Source organism: Pagrus major, chromosome 6, assembly GCF_040436345.1.
Source record: "Pagrus major chromosome 6, Pma_NU_1.0".
Lineage (NCBI taxonomy): Eukaryota > Metazoa > Chordata > Actinopteri > Spariformes > Sparidae > Pagrus > Pagrus major.
The window spans coordinates 13,163,734-13,184,574 of record NC_133220.1 but is presented as its reverse complement, the minus strand read 5'-3'; the positions used below and the strand labels follow the sequence as shown (position 1 = coordinate 13,184,574).

Below are 20,841 nucleotides of genomic sequence, written 5' to 3'. Positions count from 1 at the left end.
GTCATGTATTCAGCTCTTTATTCATACTCTCATGGGAATTATATTTTGCGATATAGGATTGGTGTCGGTGTTAATACCAACAGTAGTACTGATCTAATGAGGGGATTCTTACCATTTAGTGTAGGGCTGCAACTAACCATTATTTTTGTCATCATTTAAGTTACTTTCTCGATGAATTGATTCATCTTTTGGTCTATGAGATGTCAGAAAACAGTAAACGATGCCTGTTCTAACATCTCACATCGTTTTTTTATCTGACCAAATGTCCAGAACTCAAATATATTCAGTTAATTATAAATTGTGACCAATAAAGCAGCAAATCATCTCATTTGAGCAGCTGGAAAAAGAGACTTTTCACTTGAAAAATGACTAAAACGATTAATTGAATATCAGAATTCTAAACTAATACAATCCGATAACTTCAGCTGTATTGTTTTTCCTCCATACCTGTACCTGACCAGTACAAATCTATTAGTAAGTCATTGATAACCATAAGTGACAGGGAATTTTGCTCTGCCAAATAAAATCTGATGGCATGTATTCATTAGATAAAGTTACTTCATAAGAATTTTTTGCCCAATAAGTGAAAGTGTAACTTAAATAAATGTCTAACAAATAAATTAAAATGATAAAAAAGCATTTTACTAGAAAGAAGTCATCAGCTTTTGTGTCTATAGATCATCTTCAGATCCATTGATGGATGACACCAATGTGCTTATTTCTTCACGTTCAAACTTCCTCTAATATAGTATGTTTTTGCACTACAGATACACATTAGTTTTTGTTTTAGTATTGTACTGTTGAAGAGTGTCCTCTAGAGGTCAGTACTTGATAAGTAGCCACACTAAGTAAGTTACAACAGGCGGGGAAATACAAAGATTCAAAATCCACCACTGTTTCTCTCACATACACACAGCAAACTGGATGTGTTCTTTTTGTTTTAATACTCAGTAGACTGTAACAACAATCTGTTGTTTACGGGTGTGTTAGTATCCAGCAATTATCATGAAATATACAATACAAAGACTGCTAAATTGGAACTGCATTGTTGGCTTTATTCTGCTGTCTTGTGGAAGCAAAGAGTTGATATCGTTTCTCGTGGAATAATGGTCAATATTTCTGTACTTGGCTATATTTGAATGCTAACAAGACGACTAACATTTAGCTCCTGTTGGGTCGCGAAGATAAGTTATGAAACCCTTAAGTGGACTGAACTGTTTGTTATTTTGCGCCCTGTGTTGCTTCAACTGTAAACAGTGCTCTAGTGGTATGTTGTTTAAGTGATGCAACTTATGAGAGAGACTGGGTGGTGGGCGATGAGTTTGCAATTGCTCAAGTGCACAGAAAACACATACGTGCTTGACAAAGCTCTTCTGTGTGTTCTATAATGTCACAGCATGTATAGTGTCTCTGTCTCCCTCTCAAACACAGGGACAGATGCTCTCGATCAGTCGGTGTGGCCTCAGAGCAACGCGCTGACTGGGCTCTCCGTCACACTAAATCCCCCTCTTGGTTGTCGGGGAAGGGTTGGCTGGTTAACGGGACGGGTCACCTCTTCTCTGCTCAGCTCACCTAATTAACATTCCAGTGTAGGACAGCAGGGCCGCATCCCAAATCCAGCACAGGCACGCCTGGTCCTCCAGCAAAGCCCCGTCTTTCTCAACCTCCATAAACACAGGCTCAGGTTGATGAGCTGTGAGGGGCCACGTCCTCGCTGCTGTCACTGCCAGCAGGACTGGCCGCTCGCTCTACTCTACTGGGAGACAATCCACAACACTGAGCAGGAGACGTAATAGTCTGAGGGATCCTAAAACCATTCTTATTTAGTGCAATAAATGTCAATGATAGCTTGTACAGTACTCATTCTGGTTTCTTTTTTGGCTCTGAGAAGTACTTACGCCTCACTTTCCAAACTTGGATGTGTTACATATCTGCACTGACCTGAAACATCTTTGTACACATTAATATTCAAGCTCTGACTTCAGGCACTGGGCTGCATGACTTGGATACAAAATTACGCCTTTTATTCAACTTTTATTCAAGCGATGGGTCATGACCCAAAATGGATCTTGGCTCTCCTTCTGTTAGGATTCCACATGACAAGAGGGGTAATAATTAACTTTTTTCCCCCTAAGAATAAATCTCAGAGCAGTAGATTACATTTCTTTCTAAGTGCCCAAGCTCAGAAAGTTGGCAAATCCTTTTTCCTGGCGTGGATGTGAACATTTTATGTTGTTGCAATTTGTTCTTAAGTTTGTGTGAGACATGCTTGTGATTAAAGCATTATATATATATATATAAATAAATGAACTTGAACTTGAACTTGAAAAGGAGTGCTGCAGCCACATGTCTCTCCTGGGTGGATCTGGTGCTGTACTTTATGACTGTTGCGCACAAAAGCAGACATACAATAAGACACATTGGTCTCATGGCTGCAGTGTCATGGCGTGTGAATGAGATGACAAAACTGAGGTCAAGGAGGGAGCACGTAACCTGTCAGGAGTTGAAACCGCAAATTTACGACCGTCTCATGTCAGAGCTGCTGCACAAAAGCAAAAAATACAGAGTCCAGCTGTCGTGATGACTGCTGTCACGACACGGATCCACAACAACGTGATGAACATCATCACTGGAGCAATCATCTGTGCTGGAGCTCTCAGAGCTCCAATCTGATTCTTATCCTCTTGCGCTCTTTTTCTTTCCTCCCTTTCGTCCCCTCTTCTCCGTCCAAAATTAGCCCGGGCCATGAGATGGGCCCAGAATAGGAGCCCAGGCCCCCACACTGAGCCTCTTAAAGACCACAGCTGGAGCTGGCTCAAAGCGAGACAGAGGGAGAGGGAGGGCCGGATGACGAGCGTTATCGCCACCATCACCTGCTCCCTGTAAAGCAATTTGTTATAGAGTTGTCACTGTAAAATCCATAGCTTGTCCTGGGGTAAAGAAAGACAGGGTCACATGTAATGAGGATCCGAGTGTCGCTCCAAATCCAGATATGACATAACTGAAGGACAAACAGCTGGGCTGTGTGTGTGTGTTTTGGTCCGTGTGTGTGATACAGAATAAGAAGTGAGGACGTTAACTGACAGACAGGAGGGCCGACAAAACGTTAATGTAGAGCAAGTACACAGTGTGTCCAGTTATTTGTTGTTTTGGAGAATAATGACAAAAAATGCTATTTTCTGATAAGAAAATGTATATTTTGGAGAATCCTGCTGAACTCCAAGATGACTCCATTACACTTGTTTTCTGTGCTGTGGTATTTTTAGCCAGCTGCATTGTTACTGGACTTTATATACTGTAGGTCTCTAACTAAAAAACCTGGACTTGCACTGATTAAACTGACCTGACACTCTCATTCACACACATAGCTTCTCTTCAGTGTCTTTCTTGTCCTGTTGGATACGTCAGTTGCAATATTACTTGTCAACAATTAAATTAATAGCCAACTATTTTGGGATCAATTCATCGTTTGAGTCATTTGTTTTTTTCATTCCAGCTCCTCAAATGTGATTATTCTCCGGTTTCCCTGTGACGGTAATCTCAATATCTGATGGACATTTTTCAGCATTTTCTGACATTTTATGGATCAAACATTTAGTTGATCAATCCAGAAAATAATCATCGGATTCTTAGACATTAAAAATACACGTCAGCTGCCACTTCTGGACACACAGACAACCTAGTGACTCAGTGAAGTCGCAGGAGCCAGAAATGTCCTTGAGGCAGGTCATATGTTTCCACATTGGCTCAATGAGACCAACCTGTTTCTGGATCGGGACTGTTGATATGAGCTGAACTGCAAACATGCACTCCGGTGGCATTACAGGAAAGGTTCAAGTGCTTGGAGCTGAGGGGGGGTGAGGTGGTTATTTACTCTCCCACCTTGAATCGTATGACATGAAGCCAACTTTTTTACAAGTTATTCATCATTTTCACACAGAAAAGGACTATATTAGAGTAGGCGGTACAACATATGACATAGATGTGTCAAAAGTCAACCACCTTGCAAATGTAAGAGGCTACTTCGACTGACTTGTGTTACTTACCTTTGCTTTACTGCATCTTCCAGTCCAATGTAGACTCTTCCAGCTTCTGGGCTGTCGGTGCCTCAGTCCAGACATCTTGATTTTGGATTTTACCTTTCCAGGACACTCAACTCTTCCCTCTGTGTGAATGGTAGCCTTGGTCCTCTTTGTGGGTCTTTGTGAAAGAGAGAAAGTCATGTGGTTTAAGTCCTACCAGTTCTGGTGGCACGTAGAAGTTGACATCAGCTCATATGTTAGCAGTCCATTTACCTAGTAGTTGTTGTTTTCTTCAGGTCAAGAATTGCAAATAACAACAACACTGGACAAAAAAATTAAATCATCAATCATTTAGTCAATAACAGAAGTAGTCTGACAGTTACAGTGACCTTGCTTTTCACAAAATTGTGTAGTTACAGTGAGGTTTGTGGGGAACCAATGAAAACACAGATGGTTTCATTATTCTAGATCCATGACATTGTGCAATCAACATTTACTTCATACACTGAAGCAGAAAACTTGTCTTCTGCAGTTTAAATCTGTGCAAATCAAAGTTATGAACCTTTCTTTGAATTAGTTTCTCAAACCTGAGCTCATAAGAGTTTAAGTTTTAGTAGACATCACCAGTTAAGAGTGCTCCGTGCAACAGCAAAGATTTGTTTCATGGGTTTAAATCTGCAAGGGCGTTGGCATTGAGACCAACAGACCTATGAAACAATGTCTAAAATGCCCCCTGGGAAGGATTACCTGTCTCTATGGAGACACCAAGTTCCTGTTTAATGATGTGTCAAAGCAGAAAGCTTGACCCCTCATAGCTTCAGGTTCCCAGGCAAAACTTTCTCCTCTACACTGATGACACAGACTGACATCAGCGGTGACCCTGCAACTTTTTATTGACTGGAAACACCAATATTCCATATAATGATGTGAAATTGGCTGGTCTAAAAAAGAAAAAATGTTTTTAAATTTGTGCAGAAATGACCCAAAAGTCTCCACAAACATATTATAAACGGAACTCTACAAAATATAAATGTATAACAACAAGGGGGATATTGCACAATGCTATTAGATACACAGTGAAGGCAGAAACTCCCCACTGGCTGCGTATTTACTGGTTGTTCAGAAGTGCCAAAAAGTTGGATGCGTTCATTTCTAACCAGTAGACTCCACAGACAGGGATTGCTTTCCATCAAACTAAATATACACATCTCCATTCCTGCTGTCTGTTGCTCCACATACCGCTATTTGTAATTTTTTGACAAAGGGGGTGGAGGATGGAGGGAGGGAGGGAAGGGGGGGTCACAGACAGCTGACGCACCGCGGCGGAGCGCTGCGCGTTTCGGTGCGCATCTTCATTCCCGGCTACAGGAGGAAAGGTGCGCACAATGTCTTCCCCATCCTCGGAAACAGTTCTCCCGCTCGACTCGTATCTGATTTGACTTCCACCACTTTGGCTGCCGTGTTTGCGCTCTGCAACTTCTCGAAGCTTTTCCAGTGACATTGAATTCGGTGCGCAACAGCTGAGGAGGAGAGGTGAATTTATTGTTACAAGACTGTTAAAGACATCTGAGATATTCCGCTCACTCATTTATTACAATCTCCGACGACGCTGAAGATTACAGATGAACTGACAGAGGGTCTGTCAGCACCAGTCACCTGATGGAGTTTAAAACCACTTTTCCTCCCTCTGAACTTCTTTCGGCTCTCCAATGATGGACGGCAGACGCTCGTCAAGGACTTTCACACCTGATCGCGCAGCTTTTGCCAACACATGAAAGGAAGAAGCATGTTTCCTCGGAGCTTATCGGACAGCAGCAGGGCTATGGGGATCAGAAATGGGACGAAAATCCAACATCACTCCAAACCCATCTCTAAGATATACTTCATTTTTATTCTGCTCCTGCTCATTTTCACACCGAGGGTGGGTTCATCGTGGTGGTGAGTACATCTGCTGAGATTTAGACCTGTTCTGAATGCACATCTGTAGGACTGGAAGCCTGAATGAAGATGCAGATGCAAGTGCAGGGAAACTTGTGATTTCATCCGTGAGGTAGACAGATTGCACATTGTCTTGAGATGAAGGCAAAAAGGGGTCTAGCTAACTTTCTTCTGCTTATTTGACAAATATGATCTGAAACTTCCATCTTGATGAAGACATTCTGTTGATATTTTTTGTCACCAAACCTCCAAAAAGTCTATATTTTCAAAAATTTCTAGCCTTTTTTTAAAGTTGCACTTTCATCTCTGCATGGGAATGTTTGTGCTGATGTCATTTTTTTTTTTTTTTATCAAACATCAATGCAAGGTGAGATGTTCAGCACAGCAGCAGTGTGTGCCATGAGTTTATGAAGATTAATGGTGTTCGGTTGGGGGGGTGGTGGGGGATCTCCCCTATCCATCCATCTTGCCCAGAGTAAGTGGCAGGTGCAGGCGCTGGTGCATGAATAAATGCCCCTTGATGATTTCTCCTGAGGTTTTAAACGCTCAGGGGAGGAAGAAAAAAAAAAAACCCTGCAGGGGTGTAAGCATGCACCCCCCCTCTCTGTTATCCCACCCACCTGAAATAGTTGTTCTCATGTGTCAGGTCACACTTGCAGAAATTGTTTTTGATGTGTAGCTACTTTATATTTAACCAGCCACAGTGCAGCGAGTCTAATTCTAATTTTTCTTCCTTTCTGGCCCTGCACCCCGACAACAATTACGCTCTGTTTTTCGGATGGATTTAGATTAAAAACGGGCCCTTTGTAGCCTAAATAATATTATGAATTGTAATTTCCCAAGAGAGCCAAATGCATGTTATCCTATTTGCTGCTTATGCAAATACTTTATGAAAAAGCTTTGATTAAAATTGCTGAGAAAATTCCGGAGAAAGAAAGAGAGACACGCAGAGCAGCAGAGGCATGGGTGATGAATACTTATTTAATCCTGGTTTGTATTGTTAGGGCCTATTTTTAACCATTGTGATAATTTAGATAAGCACCATGTGTCTTGCCGCCCAGGACCCCCTTCCCTCTCTCTTTCTATGTGTGTGTCCTCTTGGAGACAGTCAGGGGTCTCTTGGCACAGCCGGTGTGTACAACACACAATAAACACATGTAGTGCCTCTGCTCTGCTTTACTGCTCAGGCAGATAGTCGTAGTTAGAACGGGACTGGAACAGCCATAACGGGAGTGGAAACTGCCTGCTACGTCCGTTTCTGTCTCGGTGGCCAGGCGACACAAATGTGGCTGCGATTAGGGACTATAATGATATCCGGATGGAGAGTGGAGCGTGCAGGCTTAGAGAGGGAGGGAGGGTTGGTGGGTGGGGGGCCTGTGCCTGCATATGGCTGATCTGTGAAGCTGGGAGGGAAAGGCCTGAGCGGTCACTTGCACTGTAGATGACTGTCCTCATGTCCTGTTGATAAGAGGCCCCCCCAGTGTCACAATACCAGCAGCATGTGATCGGCCCTTTTAGGAGTTTAGGGATTATGTGTGAATAGAGCAGGAGGCAAAAGCCTGTCACAGGGAGAGAGGTGCTTTTCACTGAACGTGAGGAATTTAATAATCTCTTCTACATCCTGAATATCTGGGTCTCAAGTGGACGAGGGGTGTGGATGCGAAGAAAAATAGGCACACAAGTAGGAATCCAATCAAGAAACTGGACTTAAGGTGGGGTGAGTGATTCTGGAGTAGGATAGTTGATTGTTGAGTCATGTGTGAGACTCATTCGTCGACCTGGGAATGAGACTCAACAATACACTATCTCCCAAGAAACACTCACACTCCCTTTCAAAGGAAAGGTTTGTTTAGTCTGCACAAAAACCAAAGTGCAAGAACCACAAATTGCCTTTTTTTTTACAGTGAGTGAAGTGCTGATTATTTCCTCTACCCGGCTGCTGGGCACAATCATGATACCGTATAGTCTGGCAACAATAAAATAAAGTCATTTTTGCACTTCCATTTTTGTACAGATCAAAACAAACACAATCTTAAGTTTGGATAGGTGAGCTTTAGAATAAACATATTACCCGAAATGTCAAATCCTTCCTTTTTAAAGGTGCAATACGTCAGAACTGTCCAGAATTGTCGTTTAAAACGGTCAAGAAATGAACTAACATTATCAACAGAGGGTGAGGACACAACACTGTTGACGTGGCGTCAAAGATGTCTGTACTGTGTTGCAGAGATGTTAACTGAAGTTAGCCCGGCCTGTCTTGTTTCGTAATGCCACTTTGTACTGCGAGAGGCAATAATATAGTCCCCCGCAGTTTAAGCCGGGAGATGTATGCTAACAACTTCTGTGGATATCCTCCAATGTAATTATGTGACATCGACAATAAAGAGTAAAAATACAATAATTTCCACCCCTTAATGGTTGTACGCCTCCGTGCACTGGTCAAGTTGCTTTTTTCTGAGCTATACCGTTGACACAGTTGAAGTTGACCTTTGACCTTTTGGATATAAAAAAAGGTCAGAACTACATTATTTTATCCACTGGACACTTGTGTCGTTTGGTCACAGTGACCTTGACCTCTGACCACCAAAATCCAATCAGTTCATCCTCAAGGTGTTCTTGAGATGCTGCGTTCACAAAAACTGGACGGACTGACAGACAACCCACGGCTGTCACCGACGCAGAAGCATAACAAGATTTACTGTTAATGAAGCGAATAGCTGATTTAGACCATTTAAAAAAGTAAGCAGAGACGCTAACGATCTCGGAACAATCTATGTTTTTCCCATTGTTTCCATTCTGTCGACGTCGCCTGAATGCTGCCAAAAACCAAGCTGAATTTACTCTCATTACATCATTATGACATCATCAAGGGTTATTTTCTCAGACTTGACAAAACCCCTCCAGAGCGACAGAGGTCAACATACTGTACAGCTCTAGACAGGCTAAAAGGTTGTCCCTGTTGAGTGAACTCTGTAAAATTTGTTGGAGTACCCCTTTAACTTCTCATTATTAATACTGTGTTGGCTCTTCCCCCGTAGGTACATCGGAGCGCTGGGTGCTCGGGTGATCTGTGACAACATTCCCGGCCTGGTGAACAAGCAGCGTCAGCTGTGCCAGCGGCACCCGGACCTGATGCAGTCCATCGGCGAGGGAGCCAAAGAGTGGATCAGAGAGTGCCAACACCAGTTCAGACACCACCGCTGGAACTGCAGCACGCTGGACCGCGACCACACGGTGTTTGGCCGGGTGATGCTGCGAAGTGAGTCTGCTCGTGTGTGACAAGGATTTCTATCTGTGTGGTTCTCCGCCTGTGCGTGACAGCGGTTGTTTATGCCAGTGACACTCGAGTTAATCATCCTCGTAAATGTCTCCGCTGTTACCAGATAAGTGGAGAATTAATAGGTGTCTTATTATTAAATCAACTTTGCCTTAAAACACAAACAGAAAGAGAAAGTGTTGTGGGGTTTTCTTTTTTACCCTCTTCAGAATGAGGGAAGATTGGGAAAGTGGATGTTCTCCGAAAACAAGTAGCAGATCACCACACTGGTGATGTATAAACAGTAATAGGAGATGTAAATATTTGGGTAGATGTTTCTGGCAGCCAGACAAAGCTTTACTCCCTGACATATCGCCTGTGTTCTGCTTCGTTGCGTGAGCAGGAATGAGGACGGGAGGTGGGTGGGAAAGCCAGACCAAATAACCCCCAAAATCTCCTCTTGCCTGAAATGAAAACAGAGCCCAGTGACTGAGAGAGCTGCCATCTGTGCAAATTAAAAAGGTGAAAGGAGAGTCGGCTGGACTGTGATGTTATAGCTGACATGCAGCTACCTCTGTCTGGACCATCCACCATAAATGGACTGATTTCTGTGCTCCTGCTGTCTGGAATATACCGCAGAAAGGCTGAGCAGTAACACGATGAACCTGAGCACTAAAATCTAGAATCTTTACCAAACACAGGAACAGACCTGGTGTAGTTTCTGACCAAGTTTAACACACTCTCATTTATCAGATAAAAGTAGCAGTAAAGACATATTTTCTCTGATGATTAAACATTATTTTCTTAAGGATTTCATTGCAACAGCTCTCCTTCCTGTGCACCCAGGCAGCCGAGAGGCAGCGTTCGTGTACGCCATCTCTTCAGCGGGAGTGGTCTACGCCATCACCAGGGCCTGCAGTCAGGGGGAGCTGAAGATCTGCAACTGCGACGGCCACAAGCGAGGGCGAGCTAGCGACGACAGGGGCAACTTCGACTGGGGCGGATGCAGCGACAACGTCAACTACGGCATCAAATTCGCAAAGGCCTTCGTAGACGCTCGAGAGGGGATGGGGAAGGATGCTCGTGCGCTGATGAACCGGCACAACAACCGGTGCGGTCGGATGGTGAGCAGCAGCTTTAATGTTAACACTTTAATGTCACTAGACTTTAGACTTATGCTGTTGTCATTGGTCAGTTTTTACACTTTGTGAGTCGTACAGGTGTAGCTCCTGGAACATCGTAATAAATGTTGCCTGAGGACCATCATTTCAAGTCGACATGGCTGAGTGGGATATCACTCAGGATACTGAGTTTTGCATCCCGATTGGAACGTACTGTTCACTTATTATTTTCCTTTTTCTTTTTAATTTTTATGTCGCTGTTTGCTTAGGATTAGGCAGCAAAAATACTTTGTTGGGTTTAGGAAAACATGGTTTGGGTTAAATTAGACCCTTTCACAACGTTAAACGTGTTTGAAACGATAACTTGTCCCATCTTTTTCCCTGAGCTATGACATTAAAAAAACGTAATTGGTCATTTTCAATGATGGTCTGGGAGCAACATTAGTTGTGATGTTCCAGGAGCGAAACCAACACGTGATATAGGCCCGTACATGAAAGACAAGAGCACCATTTACCACAGTTTACCTTCTTATATTGAATAGACCTCATCACTTATTTACTCATTTTATTTAACGAAAAATCAAGTAGGCCTGGGCTGTACACGGTAATTCATTACCTTTGCCAAGGAAGGTAGATTAACAAAAACTACTAAAGGGATTTCCACAAAACTTGGGTGGAGGATGGGCCTTGGCCCACAATAGCCCCCTTTAATATTTCAGGGTGGATCCGGGTAAAGGGACCAATCCAGGACTTTTTTCTTACTTTCAACATACTCTAACATTGTTTTTTAAAAAATATACATATATATATATATATATATATATATATATATATATATATATATATATATATATATATATATATATATATATATATATACTGTATATTCATTAATTTCTCAGGGAATAATACATGGATCTTAATGAGAAAAAAATCAGGTGTATTTAGGTGGCTGGTATCTATGAGTGAGTACAATTTGATGAGGATCCTACATCTGGTGAGCTTAAAATCATAGTGACGCAGTTATGGGTGGTTCAAAATTTAGAGTGATACAAGGATATCGAGTTTGACTGACTGAATTAAAGGGGATTGTTATCTCTGGCGGAGGTATGCACTCTACTGAGTGCCATTCAAGTTTTCATAATTGATTCTTCTGCAGAGCCCTTTAGTGTATAAAACCTCGGAAAACAATGAATAATGCTCACTAGAATTTCTCAAAAATGTATTGTCTAAAAAAAATGGCTCTTTACTGAATTTACAGACAACTGACTATTTCACAACATTTATCAATATGGATATTGCAAAATATTAATTCGATTTAGCTTTTGGGGGAAGAAGAGTAAAATATCCATCTGGCATCTTGAAAAGGCAACACTCACAGCATCATTTGCTTTTATTGCATATATATGTATAAATATATAGTATAGATATAATGTTTCAAAAGCCATTGAAGGAAAATAATGTAAAATCCAGCCAGAGTGTAGAACATTTAACCAGCCACCGTGTAAGCAGAGCTGATCACACTTACATCGTGCCATGGGGCAACTTCATAGGCTTAACACCCTGTCACCTTTGACCTCCACTTTAGGCAGTGAAGCGCTTTATGAAGCTGGAGTGCAAGTGTCACGGGGTCAGTGGCTCCTGTTCTCTGAGAACCTGCTGGCTGGCTATGTCGGACTTCAGGCGAACCGGAGACTACCTGCGCAAGAAGTACAACACGGCCATCGAGGTGACCATGAAGCAGGAGGGGCCGGGCTTCAAGGTGGCAGACGGGGACTTCAAGGGAAGCTACAAGAATGAGCTGGTGTACGTGGAGAACTCGCCTGATTACTGTCTCATGGACCGCGCAGCAGGTGAGTGAATGAGTGAGGAACTCCACTGCAATCACTTTTACAAAATCTATGACATTTTGTTAAAGATATGAGACTCGTCCGCTGGCATTCCTTCACAGCTTAAACTTCAGTGATCTGACCTTTAACATCTCCTTTAATTCCTGGTGTTTGCTTTGTCTTGTCAAGCTCTGCCTCTCTCCTCCAATCCGGCTCCTTCAGTAGAGCGTGAAGGAGTTTACTAATTCACTGTTAATGGGTTAGGTAAGATAGCGCAGTGCATTATGTGCGGGGGACATGATGGCACTAACTTATCAGATTCTCCCCCTCCTCCCCTGCTGTTAGCTTGGTTGCAGCTTGACAACTGAGGAGTAATGAAGGTGTGTTCGCTCAAAGGAAAGGCTGTGTTTACTTGTTAAAAGGTGATCTTAAAATGAGCTTATGACTCTCCTCGCCACTAATCTCCATTGTATAGGAATTCACAGCCTAAGGATACACGCAGGCTTACTTTTCAAATCCTTCCTTTGGTCAGTATTAAGCTCCACTCCCAAGAGCCTGAGGGGAATATCTCTTCTTATCCTTTTCTCTTTACTTCAGGGATTCTCTGTTATTAGATGTGGCATCTGATCTCAGGCCTAGATTTAACACCTGAGTACATGGACACCTTTGTGTTTGGCTCTAAGACTATTCTGTCAGCGTGTCTGGAATCCAATACCCAGCTGAAGAGTGTGGGAAAAGTGATATTTTGCTTTGGAAAACAGCGTTTCAGTTTTCCACTGGTGTTCAGAGGTGTTCAGCTTCCAATATTAGCAGCTCTGGACATCTACAGTATGTCATCACTGGAGGTTTTCCCCAAATTAATGGAGTTTAGCTGATATGTGACCATGACGACCACGAAAAACAACTACTTATCAATGTTTTTATATTGCCATCGGATCAAATAACCGTGTAATGTGAGAGACAACCCTGCCGTCCCCCTCAGCTCTACAGAGCAGAGCTGCAACGATAAGCTGATTAATAGATTGACTGTCAACTATTAAATTAATTGCTGATTATTTTGATATTTTGATAATTCCTTAATTTCCCAGCTTGGGACCAATAAAGTATATCTATTCTATAGACGATTAATAAGTTTAGATACTTTCAGCTATTCAAATGTGAATATTTTCTGGTATCTTTAGACACTAAATAGAATTCCTTTGGGTTGTGGACAAAGCGAGACATTTGAACACGTCAGCTTGGGCTTTAGAAAAAGACATTTTATGGACAAAACACATCGAATAATCAAGATAATGATCAACAAGTTTATTGATAATTATAATCATGAGTTGCAGCCTACCGTTCAGCTCTCAGCAACCTAATGAATGCATCTTCTTTCAGTCAAAAAAACTCCAAATAAACTGTACACTGTAGGAAATGTTTATGATATGAACGTTACAATGTCAATATTGTGTTACCACTTGGTCAAGTCAGTTAATGTAGCTTCATGGACAAAATGCTTAACACTTATGGGTTACGTAGAAAACATTTTGTTTTCATTGGATGAGTCAGGATAAAATTGTAACCATGATTTGTCCCCTCTCTGTTTTAAAAATAATGAATTCATTTTTCATTAACATGAAAAAGTAAAATAAACTAATAACTAATATTCATTTCCAGATGTAGCATGCTTTTTTTCTACTGATGCTTGAGGAAAATTATGATTTTCTCTGTAATAATATATACATGTCTCTTTCAGGCTCCTTGGGCACAGCAGGCAGAGTGTGCAACAAATCCTCGAGAGGCACGGACGGCTGCGAGGTCATGTGCTGTGGGCGGGGCTACGACACAATGCGCGTCAAGCGCGTCACCAAGTGCGAGTGCAAGTTCAAGTGGTGCTGCGCTGTGGAGTGCAGCGACTGCGAGGACATGGTGGACGTCCACACCTGCAAGCCCCACAAGCGTCCTGATTGGTTGGACATAACCTAACGAGGAGATCTGACCAATCACAGTCACAACTGACTCATTAACCTGCGCGCTATTGACTGCATTTTATTATGGGATATATTATTGGGATCTCTTAACTATAATACCTCTGGCTTTTGATCCAGTGACACTTCCTGAGGCAGAGACTTCACAGACCTTGATAGTAAACTGGAAATTAGGCCCAGTTACTGATCGTGTGCTGCTTTAACAAGTGATTATAAGAACAATTTGTTGAGCTTTTTTAAGAGAAACTTTGGATCTTTGATACAAAATGGCTGAATATTATATTATATTATTCTGATGTAAAATGCACCCTTGGTTCAGGCAGAGATAATGAGGTAATGTCTGCTTTTTTAAGAGTATGTAAAGACTGTGTCAGCACGTGACATAGCTCAAATCGATATGATAATAATAGTAATATTTAGCCTGAAGAGAGAGAGTAAGAAAGAAAGAAAGTCTCTTTGAGTTATTGTAAAAAAAACACTGACACTGTATCATTTAAAATGATAGAGTCATTGTTTGGTACTGCAACAAATCATGTAAAAATGCAAAAGACAGTTGCCGCTAATTAGTGCAACTCTAACGAACTAACAAAAAGTCCGGAGCTTACGAAAAAAGTTCCTACTTGAGTAAGGCCAGAAAATTACACTGTGAACACAAACTGACCACAAACCGGAGCGCGAGGACGGACTTTCAAACGGACACAACAACAGAAGACATGAAGCTTCATATGAACTTTGGACTGATATCTCAAAGGGTTACATGTTTCACTCAGTATACCACAAGTTTGACTGTCTGTAACTGGTGTAACACATTCTGGCTGTGTTGCCTTATGGAAAACTTCTTAATTTCTACCTCTGGTTCTTTGTCTTGTGTTGTTTTTGTTTCAGTGCTGCACCAACAGCTTCAAACAAATGTCCGTAGGCTAGGGGTGGGCGATATGGCCAAAATCTTCTATTACGGTATATGTGATTTTATATCTTATACCCCTTTTACATCTGGTATTAAAATAAGATCTGTATCTGGATAAGTTATGCAGACAATAAATGATCCGATCTTGCATTTGCGTTTACACCTGGTATTTTTGATGCATCCTCGTTATTGCCATTGAGATCAGATCTCTGTCCTCACTCGATTTGAGGTGGCCGTAAATCAGCCCCGGATTCCCTTAAAAAAAACACAGCATTTTGTGAGTTGTTGCGTTATGGGAACCCTTATACACGTTGTCAAACACTGTCTGAGACAGATTCTTAATTATCCGCCCCCTTTTGTAAATTCGGCAAATGTAACACGTGAATTTATTCCTTTCTTTGTATTAAAAATATTGTCTCAGTTTGTGTTGGTGTTGCAGTACAGGCGTGAAGGCTACTCTCTAACTTCATAATTTAGATCCCTTGTTCTTTACAGATCAGCTGATTCGATGAGTACAATACACACTGTTGCACGCTGTCTTAAACCACATTCTGTGAAGTTCTGATGAAGGTTTACGATGTCTGCTACTTTTTGATTAGCCTCACCTTCATTACTGCCAGAATTGCGCTGCTGATAACCTATACTACTGCTTCTCCCAAACTAGAAGGCCTGATGTACATTAATAAAAAGTGTCACAACATTTTAATGCTGCTATATTTTCATAGATCCTATATAAAAATGAATAGCAAAATATGTATTGTAAGCTGAAGGAAAAATATTAAACAAAGTTTCTGTTTATGAGAGTTTAAATATGTATTAAGTCCTGTTGCCATTTTCAGAATAGTCATTATTACACGTGCTGTTTCCAATATGTGCTTCTCTGTGCTGGGTTGTATCTTAAGGTTGTAATCTTTTCTCACTGCTTTCTCACTGTCTTAATTACAAGGCCAACAGAGCATGTTTCTTTTATCATCGTATTGTGACAGCACACTTTTAAAATGCAATCTTAGGCAACTGTGCTTTCAGTCCTTTGTGCACATATTCACTGGCTCCGACTGGTTTGTAAGAAGTGAAGTATTTCATGAAACCGGGCCAAGACATTGCAAAGAGCAGTGAAGTAGCTGCAGACCCCGAATTTGACTTTTCAACATCTGGTTATGCAGCCAGACATCATGTGAGGCCATTGGAGACACAACCCTCAGAGGGGTTTATAGATCTAAATGAAGCTGACAACAAGCTGTGGATGCCGAGAGTCAACACATTTTTTCAAGTCCACGTAATGAGGAGGGAAGCCAAAGTAAAGTGCTTTGAACAAGGCCAAACGACACACACCATGTCAAACGTTCACAAGTCAAAAGTTAATTGCAAACAAAAGAGCCTGTTTTGAATGTAAATGAAGGGTATGTCGGCTGTGTTTTTCTTTAAGATTAGAAAAGGTGAGAGCTGTTCACACACAGTGGGGGCCGACCTGCTGCGCTGCTCTGGCCCTCAAAAATTCATGTTTCAGTTCCCCAGTTCGACTGAGAGTAATAAAGCACCGAACTGACGATTACAGTCAGTTATGAAATGTGATGTTTTATGCCTAAATCCACATCAGAAACCACTGAGCCTGCACTGATCTGTACAATGGGTTTACAGTATATTGGTTGTCAGGCTACATGAATTCATTTGGGTGTATTCACAATTTTGATAATGCATTAAAAGATTTTAATTTTCCGATGTGCATTTCAGCCAACAAACAATTATATTCATCTGTTGCCATGAATTTTTCACTGTTACAATTAAGGCTGATGCCACATTTTTATTCCCAAGTCGGTGTTTTCCCCTGTCAGCGTTTGGTGCACCTGTGTCCTAGTTTGTATTAGTGTCTGGGGAGGTATTTGCACCTTTGAAATGCAGGTCCCAAAATACCATCCTGGCTCTATATTAAACCTTGTTGATCCACCCTCTGTCACTTCTTTTAGAGGTCTTCCGTTCTCTTCCAGCTTATGCGGTCTCCTGCGTTTTATCCCACCGTTCAGTCATGGGAGACGATAATGCAAACGATCGTGTCGGTGTTTTGAAGTTCATCAAGTTCAATGTCAGATAATTCCGTTGGTGGGAATCTCGAGGCGCCTCATAATTTGTTTCGATTCCGAGGGTTACATGTTGATGCATCGGAAATTTTTATACGTGATTTATTTTTTACTCACTGTGTAACTACTTGCAGCCACTAGGGGACTCTCTATCAAAACAAAACAAAAGACATTTGCCAAGTGTTGTGTGGGGAGGGCCGGCCAGAGCAGTGGGGCATAGATGCTGCTCATGTGATCAGAGCTAGCCCGCTCTGGAGGAGAAAGTCGGGTGCAGAGCCAGACCTGGAGGAATAAACACCCCGAGACATATCAGATTCTGCTCTGATCTGGAACCTTTTACTGAGGAGAGCTCAGAGATTATTTAAAAACTTTTGGGGTTTAAAAAGTGTAATCAACTTCGCTCTTATCAACCTGATTGCAGCAGCGATCCACAGAGGTGACCGGCATTGTCGGGTGCTTATGTATTGTAATGTTGACTGTCGACTGGCGCTGGAGGGGAAATGTACTGTATTTCATGACTGACCTGAATTAAAACACACAGACACACAAAGCCTGTGCCTGCTGCTGCTTGCAAGCTTGCAGCTAATGTACAGTAAAGTTATCCGGCTCCTTTGGGCTGAATAAAACACTTCCATCAGTAATGCAAATAAACACTAAAAAAATCTATGTGACATGACATAACTTATGGATTTCTCTGGGTTTTAACATTATTTGAAACATTTGGAATAATGTAGGTATACAGAGTGTTAACAGAGGGTTTACCTTTGTTAAGTTTTATCATCCAATTGGTTCCATTAGTGACATACAGGCCGGGAAATTCCCACTTATTGACTTTTCTGCATTGAAATAGTCTTTCAAGAGAGAATTGCATTGCATCTAAGAATCGATTTTTTCCTCCACGCCCAGGTAATTCTAGCGGACTGGCAGCGTGGCAGGATAGCAACAGAACTGAAACCATAATGCAGTATCCCCAAAGTCTGCAAACAGTATAACATCAACTTTTATGGAATTTTCTTTTCAGAGTAACCCGTCAAGCAATTAGCTGGGCTCTACACACGGAGAGTAGATTAATGACACTCTGTGGATCGTTAAATCTGTCAGGGTACCCGTGCCGCTTTGTCCCCCCACAATGTGTGATCCAGTTGAAGTCTGTAAAAATAACAGGAGAGGCATCGCAGGCATTCCCTGCCATCATAGTGATATCAAATGGGCATCTCAATTTAACAACATTTCCGAGCTAAAATTGGCCTGGGGCGGAGAGACTTACAGTGTGGTCCACATGGATGTTTCACATTCACGGGAACCCAGAGGAGAGAAATGTTGTAATCCATGCTTACACGTTGTAATCAGTCAGAAACCATTCAGTGTTGTGTCAAATTCATAAGTAAACATGTTTAATATTCTCCTTGAACTTGTCCGACGAGACGTCCAGTCCAAAACACAGCGCTCCAATTAATTGCTTGATGAATATCTATGATATACAGTGATATGGGCAATATGTTGATATGTATACATTGTGAAATTGCTGCTCTCTGGACTGTTTAGGAGAAGTGTTGAAAATGTTTGGCAAAATGTCCCCGACATTTCACTGTTTCTCTTGGAAGAGAAGATGACCCTCACGACCCTATGAGCAGTAATTAAGAGCTTTATGTGGACATGGAATTGGACTTGACTATAGCTGCTATAGTGTAGTGTGTTTACTGTCCTTGCCAAGTGACATCATACCCATTTGTTAGTGGGAGAAAGGCTAAAATCCAGATATAAATCTCACATACAGTATGTTTCTAAAGCACTGAGAAAGAGAAAGAAACACAGAGTTAAGATTGTACAGTGTAAATTTACAACATAACTCAAGATCATTATATTCTAGCTGATGGTTATATCCCCCGTGACATACAATGAAGGTAAATATTGGAGTTCAGTGTCTTTCTCAATGATACTTAAGCAGGGCGCACGGCTATTAATGCACACTGGATGTTAAATAATCTAATCCTTCAATTCATTCAGCCAAGTCACATGCAATGGGTTTATTATGTGAATACAGAACTGATATAAATCATCGAGCTTCCCACAACCATCAAGATCAGCACAATAAAGACTAAAGGGGAAGTGGTGATAAAACTTCCCCTACAAGCCACATTAGAGAGCCAATATGACAACGGCCATGATGTGAAATCTATTTTATAGGCCACAAGCACCAGCTGTCATGTGGCTACTTTCCCACTGGGCACCACAGACCACAGTGGGAATACACCAGTTTATGCATTGAGAAGAGTAAATACACCGATAACCCACCTGTTGTGCAGCAGAAGATTCAGTTGAGCTTAATCTCTTTAAAGAGATATCTGGCCATGAATGCAGAATCTGTTTACCTTGCGAGGCAGCTGGATTTGTGAGATTCGCGTGATCATTTGATCAACCAAATCTGTCTTGCCAGGCTTCAAACTATGCACTCGTGGCCAAATACAAAATGGTTGAAACAATCGGTGTCCTTATGAGGAACCACTGGCACGTAGAGACGGCAGCTACGGTCTTGGTTTTGTTGTGACGACCAACGAGGTGAATAACTGATCGTCTAGAGGTTAGCGTAGATGCTGCTATAGTATCTGAAAGCCACTTTCAATGAAAAAGATATTTTTGTTCTTTTCTTGACTGGCTTGGGTAAAAGTCGAATTCACTTTTTTCTGTCTTCTACTGTTGATCTGATTAGTTGAAGTTAGCCCGTGATGGATGGCAACAGACAGAATGTTCATCCAAAAACCTGCCAAGTATTTTTTGAAGGTGCAAGCCCTTTATCAAACAATTTATAGCAGCGCCTTTCCAGATGGTTCTGATTAACAAACCATCTGGCATGTCAGGTTAAGAATCAGTGGGCAAGAGACAAGATTTTGGTTTTGAAAGCATTTCATTATCTCATGTGTAGTCCTGTAAGTATTCAACAATCACGTTTGAGTGGGTTTTGGTTGCCTGCAGGTAAACGGTCCATGCGGATAGCGAAAGATGCTGAACGGATTGGCCGAAATGCAGTCTCGGAACGCATCGGCTATCATCTGAAGACCAGTTAGCATTTTTGGTCTGCTACTTGTGAAACAATCTGGTCCTAGACGTCGTCTCTCAACTCCAACTCCATTCTTACATCCTGCTAATCGAACTGTAAACAATGACCGCCGCACTGAAGTGGAAGTTTATCCAGATATCTGCTGACTATGACTGAAGCCCTAAAACATTAACCATTGCTCAAAAAAGAGAAGGGTCCAGCCAGTGTCTCGCAGACTGCACACCACTCATTTTACCACACAACACACTGTCCTGAGATCTTTCCTAACCCTAACCAAGTAGTTTTGGTGCCTTAAACTAAACATTTTGCGGCTGTGTCACGTGGGAATGTCCAGTACTGTGTGTCCGCAGATTGATTTACTTGCCATTAAATTGTCATCACACAACAGCCAATGGGTATCGACATTGTTAGACACTTCAGCTGTGTCTGAGCATATTATACTAAAAAAAAATAAAAATGTCTTGAACAGACAATGTCCTAAAAACAGATAAGCAAAAGAAGACAATCAGCACTAAAACTTAGCACAGGAGCACAGTGGGTTCGCTTGAAAACTTGAAATAGTTTACTGTTGCTTGTTAAGTATGAAGTGTGGAGAAAATGTGAATTTAATGACCTATGTTTGTGTCTACCATGAAACCCTATTTTACACAGAAACAATGTGAATG

At 41.7% G+C, this 20,841-nt stretch overlaps 1 protein-coding gene across 1 annotated transcript; it reads left to right on the top strand.

Annotated features, from left to right (window-relative positions):
- Positions 1–5,427: 5,427 nt before the first annotated feature.
- Positions 5,428–15,804, top strand: wnt2ba (wingless-type MMTV integration site family, member 2Ba). Its single transcript, XM_073468990.1, has 5 exons — positions 5,428–5,960; positions 8,999–9,219; positions 10,063–10,340; positions 11,926–12,190; positions 13,905–15,804. The coding sequence occupies exons 1-5, from the start codon at positions 5,794–5,796 to the stop codon at positions 14,132–14,134; spliced, it is 1,161 nt and encodes a 386-aa protein (XP_073325091.1). The 5' UTR covers positions 5,428–5,793; the 3' UTR covers positions 14,135–15,804.
- Positions 15,805–20,841: the final 5,037 nt, after the last annotated feature.

Excerpts from the sequence above, each read along its gene's own strand:
- wnt2ba (XM_073468990.1), top strand. The coding sequence starts at position 5,794 with ATGAAAGGAAGAAGCATGTTTCCTCGGAGCTTATCGGACAGCAGCAGG. Across the intron at positions 5,961-8,998 it reads AGGGTGGGTTCATCGTGGTG|GTACATCGGAGCGCTGGGTG; the intron begins GTGAGTACATCT and ends CTTCCCCCGTAG. Across the intron at positions 9,220-10,062 it reads TGGCCGGGTGATGCTGCGAA|GCAGCCGAGAGGCAGCGTTC; the intron begins GTGAGTCTGCTC and ends CTGTGCACCCAG.